The following is a 19,227-nucleotide window of genomic DNA, read 5'->3' as shown; positions in this document are numbered from 1 at the left end:
CCGCAAACACAACGTGTTTTTCGTCGTTTGTATAGCCACAGTTAAAGAGTAAAACATCCACATCCTCGACCATATAATGCCCTGGCTGTTTGTTCCCTGCTACCCGGAGTTGTTTGTAAGATCCTTTTTCTGTCTCATATGCTGAGATGATAAAGGGAGGGGCTGTCGGAATTCATGTAATCACAATCCTACACGTTGACCAACAGCGTCACTCTGAGTCAGATCTGTTGAACTACATTAAGTTATTCTGTAGTGAAATAATGCGTCTCTATAAAGTCTATTGAACACCAGTAAAGGTTATCATACGAAGAGAAAAAAAAAAATATTTGCAATATTGTCCGTGAAACTATGTGTGAATACATATTTATGGAAGGGACATTTAAAAAAGCAGTACAGCGTTTCAACAAAAATATTTCAAAGAAATGTTTTGAGATGCGTGTGTGCTCTAGTCACACAATATAACAACAACAACAACAACTGTTTTTCTATATATACACCAGTATAAAATGAATGAACGAATTAGTCCAATGAAGAAAATGAACTAATTTCTGCATAGTGCATGCTCACCTGATCGTCTTGGTCTTCCATGACTAGTTTCTCTCTGTGCGCATTCCGTAGAGACAGAGTTCCATTAGTATCCAGACTTATAATGCTCTGACTAGAGGGCCTGCTGTATTTCAGATCACTTTTTCTGGAGTCAGTGGTGCGGCACACCTCATAGTTGTAAACGTGTTGCAATGTACCTGTTCCCCCAACGTCTGCGTAAAGGGGTGGGTAGTATGGAATTACTGGAAGATGTCCATTCGATTTAAACAACATCCGATCGCGTCTCCATCGGTAGCACTTGACTGACAGTATGGCTATAAGAGAAACTATGAATAGGAAAGACACTACAGCCAGTGCCAGAACTAGATAGAATGTAAGATTGTCATTATATTCCCTGTCGTGCGTAAAGTCTGTAAATTCCGAGAGCATCTCAGGAAAACTGTCCGATACTGCCACGTTGACATTGACTGTAGCTGAGCGAGAGGGCTGTCCGTTGTCCTCGACTATTACAGTCAACTTTTGTTTCACGGCATCCTTGTCAGTGACTTGGCGAATAGTTCTTACTTCTCCATTCTGAGCGCCCACTTCAAACAGCGCTCTGTCGGTTGCTTTCACAAGTTTATATGAGAGCCAGGCATTCTGACCAGAGTCCACATCAACAGCAACTACTTTAGTGACCAGATAGCCCACATCTGCTGAGCGAGGCACCACTTCTGCCACCATAGAACCACTTGTCTGTACTGGATAAAGAATCTGCGGTGCGTTGTCGTTTTGATCTTGTATGACTATTTTAACGCTAACATTGCTAGTTAATGGAGGGGAGCCTCCATCTTGGGCCTTTACGCGGAACTGAAAGTCTTTTATCTGCTCGTAATCAAAAGAACGCACAGCATGTATGACTCCACTCTCAGCATTGACTGACACGTAAGAAGAGATGGCTACTCCATTAATTATACCTTCATCCAGTATAAAGGAAACACGGGCATTCTGCTTCCAGTCTGCGTCTACGGCCCTAACTACAAATACAGAGAGACCTGGAGAGTTATTTTCAATAACGGACGCTTCATATGAACTCTTTTCAAATTGGGGTGCATTATCATTCACATCAGAAATCTGTAAACTGAAAGTGATATTGCTGGAAAGTGACGGAACACCTTCATCAGAGCACGTCACGGTAATAATATACTTGGCGTCTGTTTCGCGGTCCAGTGCACTGTCAGTAACTATGCTGTAGAAACCATTTGATGTCGACTTGATAGCAAAAGGAATGTTGTCACTCATGTTGCACTGCACTTCTCCGTTTGTATCAGAGTCTGGATCATCTACACTAATCAACGCTACAACTGTGTTCGCAGGGGAGTCTTCGGTAACTGAAGTGGATTGCGATATAATATTAATAACAGGACTGTTATCATTGACGTCAGTTACATCCACGATTATTTTACTCGAGTCTGACAATCCACCCTTATCTAGGGCTTCTATATCGATCTGATAGTATTTGGCTGTTTCGTAATCAACCTGCCCTACTAAAATAACATCACCGTTTTTGTCTATTTGAAACAATTCAGACACGACGTCGTGACTGTTTGAAATGAAATAACTTACTTCGCCGTTGCTCCCTTTATCTGCATCGGATGCACTGACTGAAGTAACAAATGTTCCTTTCTTGGAATTTTCAGGTATTACGCTCTTATAGACAGCCTTAGTGAAAACAGGAGCATTATCGTTAATATCTAAGACGGTGATGTATATCTGAACTGTCCCCGACATAAGGGGCTCACCTCCATCCATAGCTGTTAGCAGAAGCGAAATATTCTCCGACTTCTCACGATCTAGAGGTTTTTGTAAAACCATTTCTACCTTTTTACTACCATCAGCCTGGCTATGCAGTTTCAAAACAAAATTATCTGTCGGTTTTAATGTATAGCTTTGAAGACCATTGATGCCTATGTCTAGATCAATCGCTTTGTCTAATACAAATTTTGATCCTAACACAGCCGATTCACTTATTTCAATACGCTTTTCATTGGGAAAAGTGGGAGCATTATCATTTACATCGGTAATCTCTACTGTTACTCTGTACAATTCCATTGGATTCTCCAGAATAATCTGGAAATGAAGAGCGCAAGGCGTAGTCGGTCCGCATAGTGCCTCTCGATCTATTCTCTGTTTGATGACGAGGATTCCCCTTTCTCTATTCAGATCAATAAACTCTGTGCTATCTGTCGTATAAATACGAGCTTTACCTGATTTCAGTCTTTTCACGTCCAATCCCAAATCCTGTGCTATATTACCGACAACAGAGCCTTTAGCCATCTCCTCGGCGATGGAGTAACTCACTTGACCGTACACTGAGCTTAGTGAGATGAACGACATGAACAAAAGGACTATTCCTCTTGTCGAAAATGTCCAGGTTGGAGACGGTAGAATCCCAGATAAATTATGACGAGCCATGCTTGCTGCTCGGAAAAGCAAAGTAAGGTTATTTTATCTCCCACATAGGTTGGAAATGAACATGCAGCGTAAGGTTACAGCTCCGTTTTGCTCCTTTCTTTCACACTGGTCATGTAAGAATGGTCGGGGAGGGACGATTTGTAGGATGGTTTATGTTCATCAGTAACATACTGTTGGCCAACAGCGGCCCTCTGAGCTGAACCAATAGAATTACACCGGTAAATCGCACCAACATTTTATCACAGTAGTCAGGAACCAAACAATTGATCAGTTGCACTACTCCAAACCATTGTACCTAATCAGTTAATCAATCAATGCCAAGCTGCTTAAAATTAGTCATCAATTACATTGCAGTAAACATGCCATACCAATATCTCTGCATTCATTCAACAAAGCGCTCAGAAACCAAAAAAAGTGCTTAAATCAGGTAATCAGGTGCAATGAACCATAACATTGCACCTGATCAGTTAATAAATGTCAAAATGCTTAAAATGAGTCATCAACTGCATTGTTCCAGACATGACAAACAAATCTCTCTGCACTCTCTTCGACCTACAGAAACCGTCCGAAGGTGAGTATGTTCAAACAGTGGAGTGGTTGAAAACCATTTTCAGGACCATGGTCAGCGATTTGAAAAGCTCTGCGAGCTGACCCACATGGAGGCCTACCTTACACATGATCTGCACGAACTGTTCAGCAAGATAGGATACGTTTGTGTATATGAGACACAGTGGGAAAGAGAGAGAGAGAGAGAGAGAGAGAGAGAGAGAGAGAGAGAGAGAGAGAGACGTGGGTGTTTGTATGTGTGCAAACACAAGAACCATGCTCACCTGGTATCTTAAGTCTTCAGGGCTCATTATGTCTCTCTGCACATGAGGAAGTGTTTGTGATCCACTCGTGTCCAGACTAATGATGCTCTGACCACAAGGGCCTCCATACTTCACATCGCTCTTTCGCGAGTCAGTTGTCCTGTAATGCTCGTAGTTGTACACATGTTGCAGAGTCCCTGTGCCCCCTACGTCTGTGTAAAGGGGTGGGTAATACGGAATAACCGGTAGATTTCCGTTTGATTTATAAAACATCCTGTCACGTCTCCATCTATAACATTTTACTGACAGTATGGCTATTATGGATACGATGAAAAGAAAAGAAACTACAGCCAGGGCCAAGACGAGATAAAAAGTCAGGTTGTCATTGTACTCCTTGTCGTGCGTAAAGTCAATGAACTCCGAGAGTACTTCTGGAAAGCTGTCAGCCAAAGCCACGTTAACATTGACTGTAGCAGAGCGAGAGGGCTGTCCGTTATCCTCCACAACAACAGCCAGCTTTTGTTTCACCGCATCTTTATCAGTGATTTGACGGATAGTTCTTATTTCTCCATTCTGTGTGCCCACTTCAAATAGCGCCCTGTCTGTTGCCTTCTGTAGTTTATATGAGAGCCAGGCATTCTGCCCAGAGTCCACATCCACAGCCACCACTTTAGTGACCAGATAGCCCATATCTGCTGAACGAGGCACAATTTCAGCAACGAGGGAACCACTGGTCTGTACTGGATAAAGAATCTGTGGTACGTTGTCGTTCTGGTCTTGAATAGTTATGACCACGCTGACATTGCTACTCAATGGGGGAGAACCACCATCCTGCGCTTTAACGCGGAAATGGAAAGATTTAAGTTGCTCATAATCAAACGAGCGTACAGAATTAATGACACCGCTCTCAGCATTGACAGACACATAAGACGAGACGGGTACTCCATTAACTGATGATTCCTCCAACATATATGACACACGGGCATTCTGGTTCCAGTCTGCGTCTTTAGCTAATAGCCTGAAAATAGAGATCCCCGGTGTGTTGTTTTCTACGACTGAGGCCTCATACGAGCTCTTTTCGAACACGGGCGCATTATCATTAACGTCTGATACTTGTAATGACAGACTTATGCTGCTCGAGAGTGACGGCAAACCTGCATCGTTGCACGTCACTGTGATATTATACACTGAATTCCTTTCTCTGTCTAAATCATCATCTGTAACAACACTGTAAAACCCATTCGTTGTCGCTTTTAGAGTAAACGGCAAATTGTCCTTGGTGAAGCACTCAACTCGACCGTCGTCTCCAGAATCGGGGTCCTGCACTTTAAACAGGCCAACTACAACTCCAGGCTTGGAATCTTCAGCAATAACATTTGACATTGATAATACATTGATTGTGGGTGCATTATCATTTGTATCTAACACATCGATCTGTATTTTACACGAATCCGTTAGACCCCCTTCATCACTAGCTTGCACATGTATCTCATAATGACGCACCTTTTCATAATCTACTTTCCCTTTGGACGTCAACACTCCACTTTTCTCATCTATTTCAAACATGTCGCGTGTTTTATCCAAAATATTTGTTATGGAATAGGTGATATCTCCATTTGACCCTTGGTCAGCGTCAGAAGCGCTGACGGTTGTTAAAACTGTGCCTTTTGCAGCATTCTCTGTTATACTTGCCTTATAAATCGGCTGCGTAAATACAGGCGCATTGTCATTTATGTCTAGTATGGTGATCTGTATCTGTGCCGTACCAGATAATTGTGGGTCTCCTCCATCCACAGCCGTTAAGACTAATGGCAACGTCTCTTGCTTTTCTCGGTCTAAAGGCTTTTGTAAAACCATCTCCACAATTTTACTACCATCTGGCTGGTTTTTCAATATCAGCACAAAATTATCATTGGTATTTAAATGATAGCTCTGAAGACCATTCACGCCAACATCAGCATCGTTTGCTCTCTCTAACACAAATTTAGCACCAGTAACTGCCGACTCACTGATTTTAAACTTAATTTCATTCTTCTCGAAGCTCGGGGGATTATCATTTATATCCGTGATTTCAACATTAATGCTATATAATTCCATGGGATTCTCAAGAATAATCTGAAAATGCAGAGCGCATGGCGTCCTCTGCCCGCATAACATCTCTCGATCTATCCTCTCCTTGATAAGCAGGACCCCTCTGTCTTTATTCAGCTCGATGTATTCAGTTTTGTCCTCCGTATAAATACGTGCTTTGCCCGATTTCAGTCTTTTCAGATCTAAACCCAAATCATGCGCTATGTTACCGACCAAAGAACCTTTCGACATCTCCTCGGGAATAGAATAACTGACCTGCCCGTGCACCGAACAGAAAAAGAGGAGCAAAGCGAACAGGAATACTTGCCACACGACGGTGTTGTCCGACATTTTCTCTTTGTGAGAGGTAGTGAACACATACAATCCGTGAAATAAAGGTATTCCTTTGGCTTGCGAGTCCTATGTATACAAGCACAATGTCGTTTTCGCCGTTTGTGTAACCGGAATTAAAGAGTGAAAGATCCTCATCCACGAATGTAGTGCCCTGGCTGTTCCCTGCTCCCCGGAGTTGTTTGTAAGATTCTTTTTTTGTCTCATATGCTGAGATGATAAAGGGAGGGGCTGTCGGAATCAGTCCGTTCACAATCCTACTCGCTGACCAACAGCGGCACTTTGAGTCAAATCTGTTGAACTACACAAATGATTTAGCAGTGAAAGAATTTCGTCTGTGTCAATACTATAGGACAGTTAGAACATTCAAATTCACAATTATACTTCGTTCCTAGAGCTAAATGTCAGGGGGGGTGGGGTAGGGGGTGCGTACAGCGTTTCAAACTCACGTTAAATACATTGTCTGAGGTGTGTGTGCAGTCAGGCAATATGGCAAAAACTACAACAACTGATTTGAACAGTTTGCAATAAAAACGTCTGTGCGAAATGAGGCCACTGTATTGAAAAATGAACATAAGTTAAGTTTACATGATCTGCTCACCTGATCGTCTGGGTCTTCCATGACTAGTTTCTCTCTCTGCGCATTCCGTAGAGACAGAGTGCCATTAGTATCCAGACTTATAATGCTCTGACTAGAGGGCCTGCTGTACTTCAGATCACTTTTTCTGGAGTCAGTGGTGCGGCACACCTCATAGTTGTAAACGTGTTGCAATGTACCTGTTCCCCCAACGTCTGCGTAATGTGGCGGATAATATGGGATTACTGGAAGATGTCCATTCGATTTATACAACATCCGATCTCGTCTCCATCTGTAGCATTTGACTGACAATATGGCTATGAGAGAAACTATGAACAGGAACGATACCACAGCCAGTGCCAGAACTAGATAAAATGTAAGATTGTCATTATATTCCTTATCGTGCGTAAAGTCTGTAAACTCCGAGAGCACTTCAGGAAAGCTGTCGGCAACCAAAACGTTGACGTTGACTGTTGCTGAGCGAGAGGGCTGTCCGTTGTCCTCGACTATTACAGTAAGCCTTTGTTTCACTCCATCTTTGTCAGTGACTTGGCGAATAGTTCTTATTTCTCCATTCTGAGCGCCTACTTCAAACAGCGCTCTGTCGGTTGTTTTCACAAGTTTATATGAGAGCCAGGCATTCTGTCCAGAGTCCACATCAATAGCCACCACTTTTGTGACGAGATAGCCCACATCTGCTGAACGAGGCACAATTTCTGCCAGCATAGAACTACTTGTCTGTACAGGATACAGAATCTGCGGTGCATTGTCGTTTTGATCTTGTATGACTATTTTAACGCTAACATTGCTAGTTAATGGAGGAGAGCCTCCATCCAGGGCCTTTACGCGGAACTGAAAGTATTTTATCTGCTCGTAATCAAAAGAACGCACAGCATGTATGACTCCACTTTCAGCATTGACGGACACGTACGAAGAGATGGCTACTCCATTTATCATACCTTCGTCCAGTATATAAGAAACACGGGCATTCTGCCTCCAGTCTGCGTCTACGGCCCTAACAGCAAATACAGAGAGACCTGGAGAGTTGTTTTCAACAAGAGATGCTTCATATGAGCTCTTTTCAAACAGAGGTGCGTTATCATTCACATCAGTTATCTGTAAACTGAGAGTGATATTGCTGGAATGTGACGGAACACCTTCATCAGAGCACGTCACGGTAATATTATACTCGGAGTCTGTTTCACGGTCCAGTGCACTGTCAGTAACTATACTGTAGAAACCATTTGATGTCGACTTAATAGCAAAAGGAATGTTGTCATTCATGTTGCACTGCACTTCTCCGTTTGTATCAGAATCTGGATCATCCACACTAATCATCGCTACAACTGTGTTTGCAGGGGAGTCTTCGTTGATTGAAGATGACTTCGATATAATATTAATAACTGGGCTATTATCATTAACGTCAGTTACATCCACGATTATTTTGCTTGAGTCTGACAATCCACCATTATCAATTGCTTCTATATCGATCTGGTAATATTTGGCTGTTTCGTAGTCTAGCTCCCCAACTAAAATAATATCACCGTTTTCCTCTATATGAAACAACTCAGACACGCCATCAAGACTGTTTGAAATGAAATAACTCACTTCTCCGTTGCTCCCTTTATCTGCATCGGACGCACTTACCGAAGTCACTAGTGTTCCTTTTTTGGAATTTTCAGGTATTACGCTCTTATAAACATCCTTGGTAAAAACAGGAGCATTATCGTTAATGTCTAACACGGTGATGTATATCTGAACTGTCCCCGACATAAGGGGCTCACCTCCATCCAAAGCAGTCAGAAGAAGCGACATGTTCTCTTCCTTCTCTCGATCAAGAGGTTTCTGTAAAACCATTTCAACCTTTTTACTCCCATCACCCTGGCTATGCAGTTTCAATATAAAGTTATCCGTTGGTTTTAATGTATAACTTTGAAGACCATTGATACCAATGTCGAGATCCATTGCTTTGTCTAAACCAAATTTTGATCCTATCACAGCTGATTCACTTATTTCAAAACGTTTTTCGCTCTTTTTAAAAGTGGGGGCATTATCATTTATATCGGTAATCTCTACTGTTACTCTGTACAATTCCATTGGATTCTCAATAATAATCTGGAAGTGAAGAGCGCAAGGCGTAGTCTGTCCGCATAATGCCTCTCGATCTATTCTCTCTTTGATGACGAGGATTCCCCTTTCTCTATTCAGCTCGATGTACTCTGTGCTATCGGTCGTATAAACACGAGCTTTACCTGATTTCAGTCTTTTCACGTCCAATCCCAAATCCTGTGCTATATTACCGACAACAGAGCCTTTAGCCATCTCCTCGGCGATGGAGTAACTCACTTGACCGTACACTGAGCTTAGTGAGATAAACGCCATGAGGCCAAATAGGACTATTCCTTTTCTCAAAAATGTCCAGGTCGGAGACGGTAGATTCCAAGAGAAATTATGACGAGCCATGCTTGCTGCTCGGAGAAGGAAAATAAGGTGTATTTATCTCCCGTATAGGTTGAAAACGAACACGCAGCGTAAGGTAACAGCTCCTCTTTGCTCGTTTCTTTTACACTGGTCATGTAAGAATTGTCGGGGGAGGTACAATTTGTAGGATGGTCTTTGTTCATCAGTGACATACTGTTAGCCAACAGCGGCCCTCTGAGCCTAACCAATAGAATTACACTGGTAAATCGCACCAACACAGCGGTCAGAAACCAGTAAAGGTGATTAAAGTTGCATTGCACCAAACCATTGCACCTGATCAGTTAATGAATGTCAAGATGTTTATAATTACTCATCAATTGCATTGCACTAAACATGAAATACACATTTATCTGCACTCTCTTCGACCTACAAAACCCGTCAGAAAGTGAGTATGCTTAAACAGTGGAGTGGTTGAAACCATTTTCAGGACCATGGTCAGCGATTTGGAAAGCTCTGCGAGCCGACCCACATGGAGGCCTACCTTACACACGATCTGCACAAACTGTTCAAAATATGTGAACACGATAGGATACGTTTATGTATAGAATACACAGTGAGAAAGAGAAAGAGAGAGAGAGAGAGAGAGAGAGAGAGAGAGAGAGAGAGAGAGAGAGAGAGAGAGACGTATGAGTGTGTATGTGTGCAAACACAAGAACCATGCTCACCTGGTCTCTTAAGTCTTCAGGGCTCATTATGTCTCTCTGCACATGAGGAAGTGTTTGTGATCCACTCGTGTCCAGACTAATGATGCTCTGACCACAAGGGCCTCCATATTTCACATCGCTCTTTTGCGAGTCAGTTGTCCTGTAATGCTCGTAGTTGTACACATGTTGCAGAGTTCCTGTGCCCCCTACGTCTGTGTAAAGGGGTGGGTAATACGGAATAACCGGCAGATTTCCGTTGGATTTATAAAACATCCTGTCACGTCTCCATCTGTAACATTTTACTGACAGTATGGCTATTATGGATACGATGAAAAGAAAAGAAACTACAGCCAGGGCCAAGACGAGATAAAAAGTCAGGTTGTCATTGTACTCCTTGTCGTGCGTAAAGTCACTGAACTCCGAAAGAACTTCAGGAAAGCTGTCAGCCAACGCCACATTAACATTGACTGTAGCAGAGCGAGAGGGCTGTCCGTTATCCTCCACAACAACAGCCAGCTTTTGTTTCATCGCATCTTTGTCAATGATTTGACGGATAGTTCTTATTTCTCCATTCTGTGCGCCCACTTCAAATAACGCCCTGTCTGTTGCCTTCTGTAGTTTATATGAGAGCCAGGCATTCTGCCCAGAGTCCACATCTACAGCCACCACTTTTGTGACCAGATAGCCAACATCTGCTGAACGAGGCACAATTTCAGCAACGAGGGAACCACTTGTCTGTACTGGATAAAGAATCTGTGGTGCGTTGTCATTCTGGTCTTGAATAGTTATGACCACGCTGACATTACTAATCAGTGGGGGAGAACCACCATCCTGCGCTTTAACGCGGAAATGGAAAGATTTAAGTTGCTCATAATCAAACGAGCGCACAGAATTAATGACACCGCTCTCAGCATTGACAGACACATATGAGGAGACGGGTACTCCATTAACTGATGATTCCTCCAACATATAAGACACTCGGGCATTCTGGTTCCAGTCTGCGTCTTTAGCTAATAGCCTGAAAATAGATATCCCCGGTGTGTTGTTTTCTATCACCGAGGACTCATACGAGCTCTTTTCAAACACGGGCACGTTATCATTTACGTCTGATACTTGTAACGACAGACTGATGCTGCTAGAGAGCGATGGCAAACCTGCATCGTTGCACGTCACTGTAATAGTATACACTGAATACCTTTCTCTGTCTAAATCATCATCTGTGACGAGACTATAAAACCCATTTGTCGTCGTTTTTAGAGTAAAAGGTGAATTATCCTCGGTTAAGCACTCAACTCGACCGTCATCTCCAGAATCGGGGTCCTGCACTTTAAACATGCCAACTACAACTCCAGGCTTGGAATCTTCAGCAATAACATTTGACATGGATAATACATTGATTGTGGGTGCATTATCATTAGTGTCTAACACATCGATCTGTACTTTACATAAATCATTTAGACCTCCTTCATCACTGGCTTGCACATGTATCTCATAATGACGCACCTTTTCGTAATCTACGTTTCCTTTCGACGTCAAAACTCCGCTTTTCTCATCTATTTCAAACATGTCGCGTGTTTCATCCATATTATTTGTTATGGAATAGGTGATATCTCCATTTGACCCTTGGTCTGCGTCAGAAGCGCTGACGGTTGTTAAAACTGTGCCTTTTGCAGCATTCTCTGTTATAGTTGCCTTATAATACGGCTGCGTAAAAACAGGCGCATTGTCATTTATATCCAGAACAGTGATGTGTATCTGTGCCGTACCAGATAATTGTGGGTCTCCCCCATCCAGAGCCGTTAAGACTAATGGCAATGTCTCTTGCTTTTCTCGGTCTAAAGGCTTTTGTAAAACCATTTCCACAATTTTTCTACCATCTGGCTGGTTTTTCAATTTCAGCACAAAATTATCGTTGGTATTTAAATGATAGCTCTGAAGACCATTCACGGCAACATCAGCATCGTTTGCCATCTCTAACACAAATTTAGCACCAGTAACTGCCGACTCACTGATTTTAAACTTAATTTCATTCTTTTCAAAGCTCGGGGGATTATCATTTATATCCGTGATTTCAACATTAAGGCTATATAATTCCATGGGATTCTCAAGAACAATCTGAAAATGCAGGGCGCATGGCGTCCTCTGCCCGCACAACGTCTCTCGATCTATCCTCTCCTTGATAAGCAGGACCCCTCTGTCTTTATTCAGCTCGATGTATTCCGTGTTGTCCTCTGTATAAATACGTGCTTTGCCCGATTTCAGTCTTTTCAAATCTAAACCCAAATCCTGCGCTATGTTACCGACCAAAGAACCTTTCGACATCTCCTCGGGAACAGAATAACTGACCTGCCCTCGTACCAAACAGAAGGAGAGGAGCAAAGCGAACAGGAATACTTGCCGCACGACAGTGTTGTCCGACATTTTCTCTTTGTGAGAGGTATTTAACCCAGTACAATCCGTGAGATAAAGGTATTCCTTTGGTTCGCTAGTCCTATCGATGCAAGCGCAATGTACTTTTCGTCGTTTCTATAAACAGAATTAAAGAGTGAAAGATCCACATCCACGAACGTAGTGCCCTGGCTGTTCCCGGCTTCCCTGAGATGTTTGTAACAATCGTTTTTGTCTCAAATGCTGAGACGATAAAAGGAGGGGCTGTAGGAATCAGTCCGTTTACAATTCTACACGTTGACCAACAGCGGCACTCTGAGTCAGATCTGTTGAACTACACAAATAATCTAGCAGTGAAATAATTGTGTCTGTGTAAACACTATATGACAGTGAAGGTCATCATGTGAAGAGAAACATAACAACATTCGCAACATTCAGTTTCACATTTACTTCGTTCGCAAAACTACACATTTAAGGAATGGGAGGAGGTAAAGCGTTTCAAACACACGTCAAATACATTTTCTGATGTGCATTTGTGCTTAAGTCAGGCTATATAGGAACAACAGCATCGACTAATGTAAGATTTCCAGATATAAAAGTAAAAGCGAAATTAGTCTACTGTAATGAAACATAAAAATAAGACAAGTTTCTACATGATCTGCTCACCTGATCGTCTGGGTCTTCCATGACTAGTTTCTCTCTGTGCGCATTCCGTAGAGACAGAGTTCCGTTAGTATCCAGACTTATAATGCTCTGACTAGAGGGCCTGCTGTATTTCAGATCACTTTTTCTGGAGTCAGTGGTGCGGCACACCTCATAGTTGTAAACGTGTTGCAATGTACCTGTTCCCCCTACGTCTGCGTAATGGGGCGGATAATATGGAATTACTGGAAGGTGTCCATTTGATTTATAAAACATCCGATCGCGTTTCCATCTGTAGCACTTGACTGACAGTATGGCTATAAGAGAAACTATTAATAGGAAAGACACTACAGCCAGTGCCAGAACTAGATAGAATGTAAGAGTGTCATTATATTCCTTATCGTGCGTAAAGTCTGTAAATTCCGAGAGCATCTCAGGAAAACTGTCCGCTACTGCCACGTTGACATTGACTGTAGCTGAACGAGAGGGCTGTCCGTTGTCCTCGACTATTACAGTCAACTTTTGTTTCACGGCATCCTTGTCAGTGACCTGGCGAATAGTTCTTACTTCTCCATTCTGAGCGCCCACTTCAAACAGCGCCCTGTCGGTTACTTTCACAAGTCTATATGAAAGCCAGGCATTCTGTCCGGAGTCCACATCCACAGCCACCACTTTGGTGACGAGATAGCCCACATCTGCTGAACGAGGCACAATTTCAGCTACCAAAGAACCACTGGTCTGTACAGGATACAGAACCTGCGGTGCGTTGTCGTTTTGATCTTGTAAGACTATTTTAACGCTTACATTGCTAGTTAATGGAGGAGAGCCTCCATCTTGGGCCTTTACGCGGAACTGAAAGTCTTTTATCTGCTCGTAATCAAACGAACGCACTGCATGTATGACTCCACTCTCAGCATTTACAGACACGTACGAAGAGATGGCTACTCCATTAATCATACCTTCATCCAGTACGTAGGAAACACGGGCATTCTGCCTCCAGTCTGCGTCTACGGCCCTAACTGCAAATATAGAGACACCGGGAGAGTTGTTTTCAGCAACAGATGCTTCATACGAGCTCTTTTCAAATAGGGGTGCGTTATCGTTCACATCAGTTATCTGTAAGGTGAGAGTGAGACTGCTGGAAAGTGACGGAACACCTTCATCAGAGCACGACACGGTAATATTATACTCGGAGTCTGTTTCACGGTCCAGTGCACTGTCAGTAACTATACTGTAAAAACCATTTGATGTCGACTTGATGGCAAAAGGAATGTTGCCGTTCATGTCGCAGTGCACTTCTCCGTTTGTATCAGAATCTGGATCATTCACACTAATCATCGCTATAACTGTGGCCGGGGGAGAATCTTCATTTACTGAAGTAGACTGCGACATAATTGTAATAACAGGGCTGTTATCATTGACGTCAGTTACATCAACGATTATTTTACTTGAGTCTGACAAACCACCCTTATCTACCGCCTCTATATCGATCTGGTAATATTTGGCTGTTTCGTAGTCTAGCTCCCCCACTAAAATAATATCACCGTTTTCCTCTATATGAAACAACTCAGACACGCCGTCGTGACTGTTTGAAATGAAATAACTTACTTCGCCATTGCTCCCTTTATCTGCATCGGAAGCACTGACAGAAGTCACTAGTGTTCCTTTTTGGGAGTTTTCAGGTATTACGCTCTTATAGACAGCCTTGGTGAAAACAGGAGCATTATCGTTAATGTCTAACACGGTGATGTATATCTGAACTGTTCCCGACATAAGGGGCTCACCTCCATCTATAGCAGTCAGAAGAAGCGACATGTTCTCTTCCTTCTCTCGATCTAGTTGTTTCTGTAAAACCATTTCTACCTTTTTACTTCCATCAGCCTGACTATGAAGTTTCAATACAAAATTATCCGTTGGCTTTAATGTATAGCTTTGAAGACCATTGGTGCCTATGTCTAGATCCAATGCTTTGTCTAATACAAATTTTGATCCTAACACAGCTGATTCACTAATTTCAAAACGTTTTTCTGTTTTCTTAAAAGTGGGAGCATAATCATTTACGTCGGTAATCTCTACTGTTACTGTGTAAAATTCCATGGGATTCTGTAGAATTATCTGGAAGTCAAGAGCACAAGGCGTAGTCTGTCCGCATAATGCTTCTCGATCTATTCTCTCTTTGATGACGAGGAGTCCCCTTTCTTTATTCAGGTCGATATATTCGGTGCTATCGCCTGTGAAAACACGAGCTTTACCTGATTTTAGTCTCTTCAATTCCAATCCCAAATCCTGTGCTATATTACCGACAACAGAGCCTTTAGCCATCTCCTCGGCGATGGAGTAGCTGACTTGTCCGTACACTGAGCTTAGTGAGATGAGCAACACGAACAAAAGGATTCGCCGTGATGTTCCTCTGATTGAAAACATCCCAGTCGTAGACGGTATAAAAATTGCAAACCAAGAGAATTTATGACGAGTCATGCTTGCTGCTCGGAAAAGCAAAGTAAGGTATATGTATCCCGTTTAGGTTGAAAAAGAACAAGCAGCGTAGGGTTACAGCTCCGTTTAGCTCGTTTCTTTTACACTGGTCATGTAAGAATGGTAGGGGAGGTACAATTTGTAGGATGGTCTATATTCATCAGTAACATACTGTTGGCCAACAGCGGCCCTCTGAGCCTAACCAATAGAATTACACTGGTAAATCGCACCAACAAATTTTATCACGGTAGTCAGGAACCAAACAGTGCTTAAATCAGTTGATCAGGTGCACTACTCCAATGCATTGCACCTAATCAGTTAATCAATGCCAAGCTGCTAAAAATTAGTCATCAATTACATTGCAGTAAAAATGCCATACCAATATCTCTGCCCTGACTTGTCTCTTTGACCAACAGAAGCCTTAGAAGGTGAGTATGCTTAAACAGTGGAGTGGTTGAAAACCTTTTTTCAGGACCATGGTCAGCGATTTGGAAATCCATAGGCGGACCTTATGCAAAATCGGCACAAACTGTTTGAAATACGAGAACACCAACAGGATTAGTTTATGTATAGGACACAGTGAGAAAGAGACAGAGAGGGAGAGAGAGAAGTGTGTGTGTGTGCGAACACAAGAACCATGCTCACCTGGTCTCTTAAGTCTTCAGGGTTCATTATGTCTCTCTGCACATGAGGAAGTGTTTGTGATCCACTCGTGTCCAGACTAATGATGCTCTGACCACAAGGGCCTCCGTATTTCACATCGCTCTTTCGCGAGTCAGTTGTCCTGTAATGCTCGTAGTTGTACACATGTTGCAGAGTTCCTGTGCCCCCTACGTCTGTGTAAAGGGGTGGGTAATACGGAATAACCGGTAGATTTCCGTTTGATTTATAAAACATCCTGTCACGTCTCCATCTATAACATTTTACTGACAGTATGGCTATTATGGATACGATGAAGAGAAAAGTAACTACAGCCAGGGCTAAGACGAGATAAAAAGTCAGGTTGTCACTGTACTCCTTGTCGTGCGTAAAGTCACTGAACTCCGAGAGTACTTCTGGAAAGCTGTCAGCCAACGCCACATTCACATTGACTGTAGCAGAGCGAGAAGGCTGTCCGTTATCCTCCACAACAACAGTGAGCTTTTGCTTCACCGCATCTTTATCAGTAACTTGGCGGATAGTCCTTATTTCTCCATTCTGTGCGCCGACTTCAAACAGCGCTCTATCTGTCCCTTTCTGTAGTTTATATAAGAGCCAGGCATTCTGCCCAGAGTCCACATCAACAGCAACTACTTTAGAGACAAGGTAGCCCACATCTGCTGAACGAGGCACAATTTCGGCAACGAGGGAACCACTGGTCATAACTGGATAAAGAATCTGTGGTGCGTTGTCATTCTGGTCTTGAATAGTTATGACCACGCTGACATTGCTACTCAGTGGGGGAGAACCACCATCCTGCGCTTTTACGCGGAAATGGAAAGATTTAAGTTGCTCATAATCAAACGAGCGCACAGAATTAATGACACCGCTCTGAGCATTGACAGACACATAAGAGGAGACGGGTATTCCATTTACTGATGATTCCTCCAACATATAAGACACTCGGGCATTCTGGTTCCAGTCTGCGTCTTTCGCTAATAGCCTGAAAATAGAGATCCCCGGTGTGTTGTTTTCTACAACTGAGGCCTCATACGAGCTCTTTTCGAACACGGGCGCGTTATCATTAACGTCTGACACTTGTAATGAGAGACTGATGCTGCTGGAGAGCGACGGTAAACCTGCATCGTTGCACGTCACTGTGATATTATACACTGAATTCCTTTCTCTGTCTAAATCATCATCTGTAACGACACTGTAAAACCCATTCGTTGTCGTTTTTAGAGTAAACGGCAAATTATCCTTGGTTAAGCACTCAACTCGACCGTCGTCTCCAGAATCGGGGTCCTGCACTTTAAACATGCCAACTACAACTCCAGGCTTCGAATCTTCAGCAATAACATTTGACATTGATAATACATTGATTGTGGGTGCATTATCATTCGTGTCTAACACATCGATCTGTACTTTACACGAATCAGTTAGACCCCCTTCATCACTAGCTTGCACATGTATCTCATAATGTCGCACCTTTTCAAAATCTACTTTTCCTTTCGACGTTAACACTCCGCTTTTCTCATCAATTTCAAACATGTCGCTTGTTTCATCCATAATATTTGTAATGGAATAGGTGATATCTCCATTTGACCCTTGGTCAGCGTCAAAAGCGCTGACTGTTGTTAAAACCGTGCCTTGTGCAGCATTCTCTGTTATAGTTGCCTTATAAATCGGCTGCGTAAAAACAGGCGCATTGTCATTTGCGTCCAGAACAGTGATGTGAATATGTGCCGTACCAGATAACTGTGGGTCTCCTCCATCCACAGCCGTTAATACTAGTGACAACGTCTCTTGCTTTTCTCGGTCTAAAGGCTTTTGTAAAACCATCTCCACAATTTTACTACCATCTGGCTGGTTTTTCAATTTCAGAACAAAATTATCATTGGTATTTAAATTATAGCTCTGAAGACCATTCACGGCAACATCAGCATCGTTTGCTCTCTCTAACACAAATTTGGCACCAGTAACTGCCGACTCACTGATTTTAAACTTAATTTCATTCTTTTTGAAGCTCGGGGGATTATCATTTATATCTGTGATTTCAACATTAATGCTATATAATTCCATGGGATTCTCAAGAATAATCTGAAAATGCAGGGCGCATGGCGTCCTCTGCCCGCACAACATCTCTCGATCTATCCTCTCCTTGATAAGCAGGACCCCTCTGTCTTTATTCAGCTCGATGTATTCCGTTTTGTCCTCCGTATAAATACGTGCTTTGCCCGATTTCAGTCTTTTCAAATCTAAACCCAAATCCTGCGCTATGTTACCGACCAAAGAACCTTTCGACATCTCCTCGGGAATAGAATAACTGACCTGCCCGTGCACCGCACAGAAAAAGAGGAGTAAAGCGAACAGGAATACTTGCGAGACGATGGTGGTGTCCGACATTTTCTCTTTGTGAGAGGTATTGAACGCAGTACAATCCGTGAAATAAATGTATTCCTTTCCCTCGCTAGTCCTTTTGATGCAAGCACAATGTAGTTTTCGTCGTTCGGAAAACCGGAATTAAAGAGTGAAAAATCCACATCCACTAACGTATAGTGCCGTGGCTGTTCCCTGCTCCCCGGGGTTGTTAAGATCCTTTTTTGTCTCATATGCTGAGATGATAAAGGGAGGGACTGTCGGAATCCATCTAATCACAATTCTACACGTTGACCAACAGCGGCACTCTGAGTCAGATCTGTTGAACTACACAAATGATCTAGCAGTGAAAAAATTGTGTCTGTGTAAACACTATATGACAGTAAAGGTCATCATGTGAAGAGAAACATAACAACATTTGAAACATTCAGTTTCACATTCATACTTCGTTTGCAAAGCTAAATGTGAATACACATTTAAGGAAGGGGGGGGGGGGGGTATTACAGTGTTTCAAACACACGTCAAATACATTTTCTGAGGTGTGTGTGTGCTCAGATTCAGGCTATATGGCAACAACTACAACGACTGATGTACGTTTTCCCAGTATAAAAGTAAAAGCAAAATTAGTCCACTGTAATGACAAATGAAAATTAGACAAGTTTCTACATAGTGGGCTCACCTGATCATTTGGGTCTTCCATGACTAGTTTCTCTCTGTGCGCATTCCGTAGAGACAGAGTTCCATTAGTATCCAGACTAATAATGCTCTGACT

At 42.6% G+C, this 19,227-nt stretch overlaps 3 protein-coding genes and 1 pseudogene across 4 annotated transcripts; all 4 read right to left on the bottom strand.

Annotated features, from left to right (window-relative positions):
- Positions 1 to 519: 519 nt before the first annotated feature.
- LOC308367046 (protocadherin beta-16-like) lies at positions 520 to 3,000 on the bottom strand (the record flags this gene model as incomplete). The annotated part of the gene is made up of 1 exon (XM_080840869.1): positions 520 to 3,000. The coding sequence occupies one exon, from the start codon at positions 2,998 to 3,000 to the stop codon at positions 520 to 522; it is 2,481 nt and encodes an 826-aa protein (XP_080696995.1).
- Positions 3,001 to 3,581: 581 nt separating this feature from the next.
- On the bottom strand, positions 3,582 to 6,230 carry LOC308367045 (protocadherin gamma-A11-like; the record flags this gene model as incomplete). Its single annotated transcript, XM_080840868.1, has 2 exons — positions 3,582 to 3,689; positions 3,831 to 6,230. The coding sequence occupies 2 exons, from the start codon at positions 6,228 to 6,230 to the stop codon at positions 3,582 to 3,584; spliced, it is 2,508 nt and encodes an 835-aa protein (XP_080696994.1).
- Positions 6,231 to 6,570: 340 nt separating this feature from the next.
- On the bottom strand, positions 6,571 to 11,315 carry LOC308367044 (protocadherin gamma-A4-like; annotated as a pseudogene). The gene is made up of 3 exons: positions 10,143 to 11,315; positions 6,832 to 7,022; positions 6,571 to 6,576 (listed from the first exon to the last, which is right to left on the bottom strand). The product of its transcript is annotated as a protocadherin gamma-A4-like (transcript).
- A 1,241-nt stretch (positions 11,316 to 12,556) lies between these two features.
- LOC308367043 (protocadherin gamma-A11-like) lies at positions 12,557 to 18,482 on the bottom strand (the record flags this gene model as incomplete). The annotated part of the gene is made up of 3 exons (XM_080840867.1): positions 12,557 to 12,610; positions 12,987 to 14,953; positions 18,053 to 18,482. 3 exons carry the CDS (start codon positions 18,480 to 18,482, stop codon positions 12,557 to 12,559), a joined length of 2,451 nt encoding a protein of 816 aa, XP_080696993.1.
- Positions 18,483 to 19,227: the final 745 nt, after the last annotated feature.

This window comes from Sprattus sprattus (assembly GCF_963457725.1).
Source record: "Sprattus sprattus genome assembly, chromosome: 6".
Classification (NCBI taxonomy): Eukaryota; Metazoa; Chordata; class Actinopteri; order Clupeiformes; family Clupeidae; genus Sprattus; species Sprattus sprattus.
The sequence above is the reverse complement of the archived record's forward strand: the minus strand, read 5'-3'. Positions and strand labels throughout refer to the sequence as shown.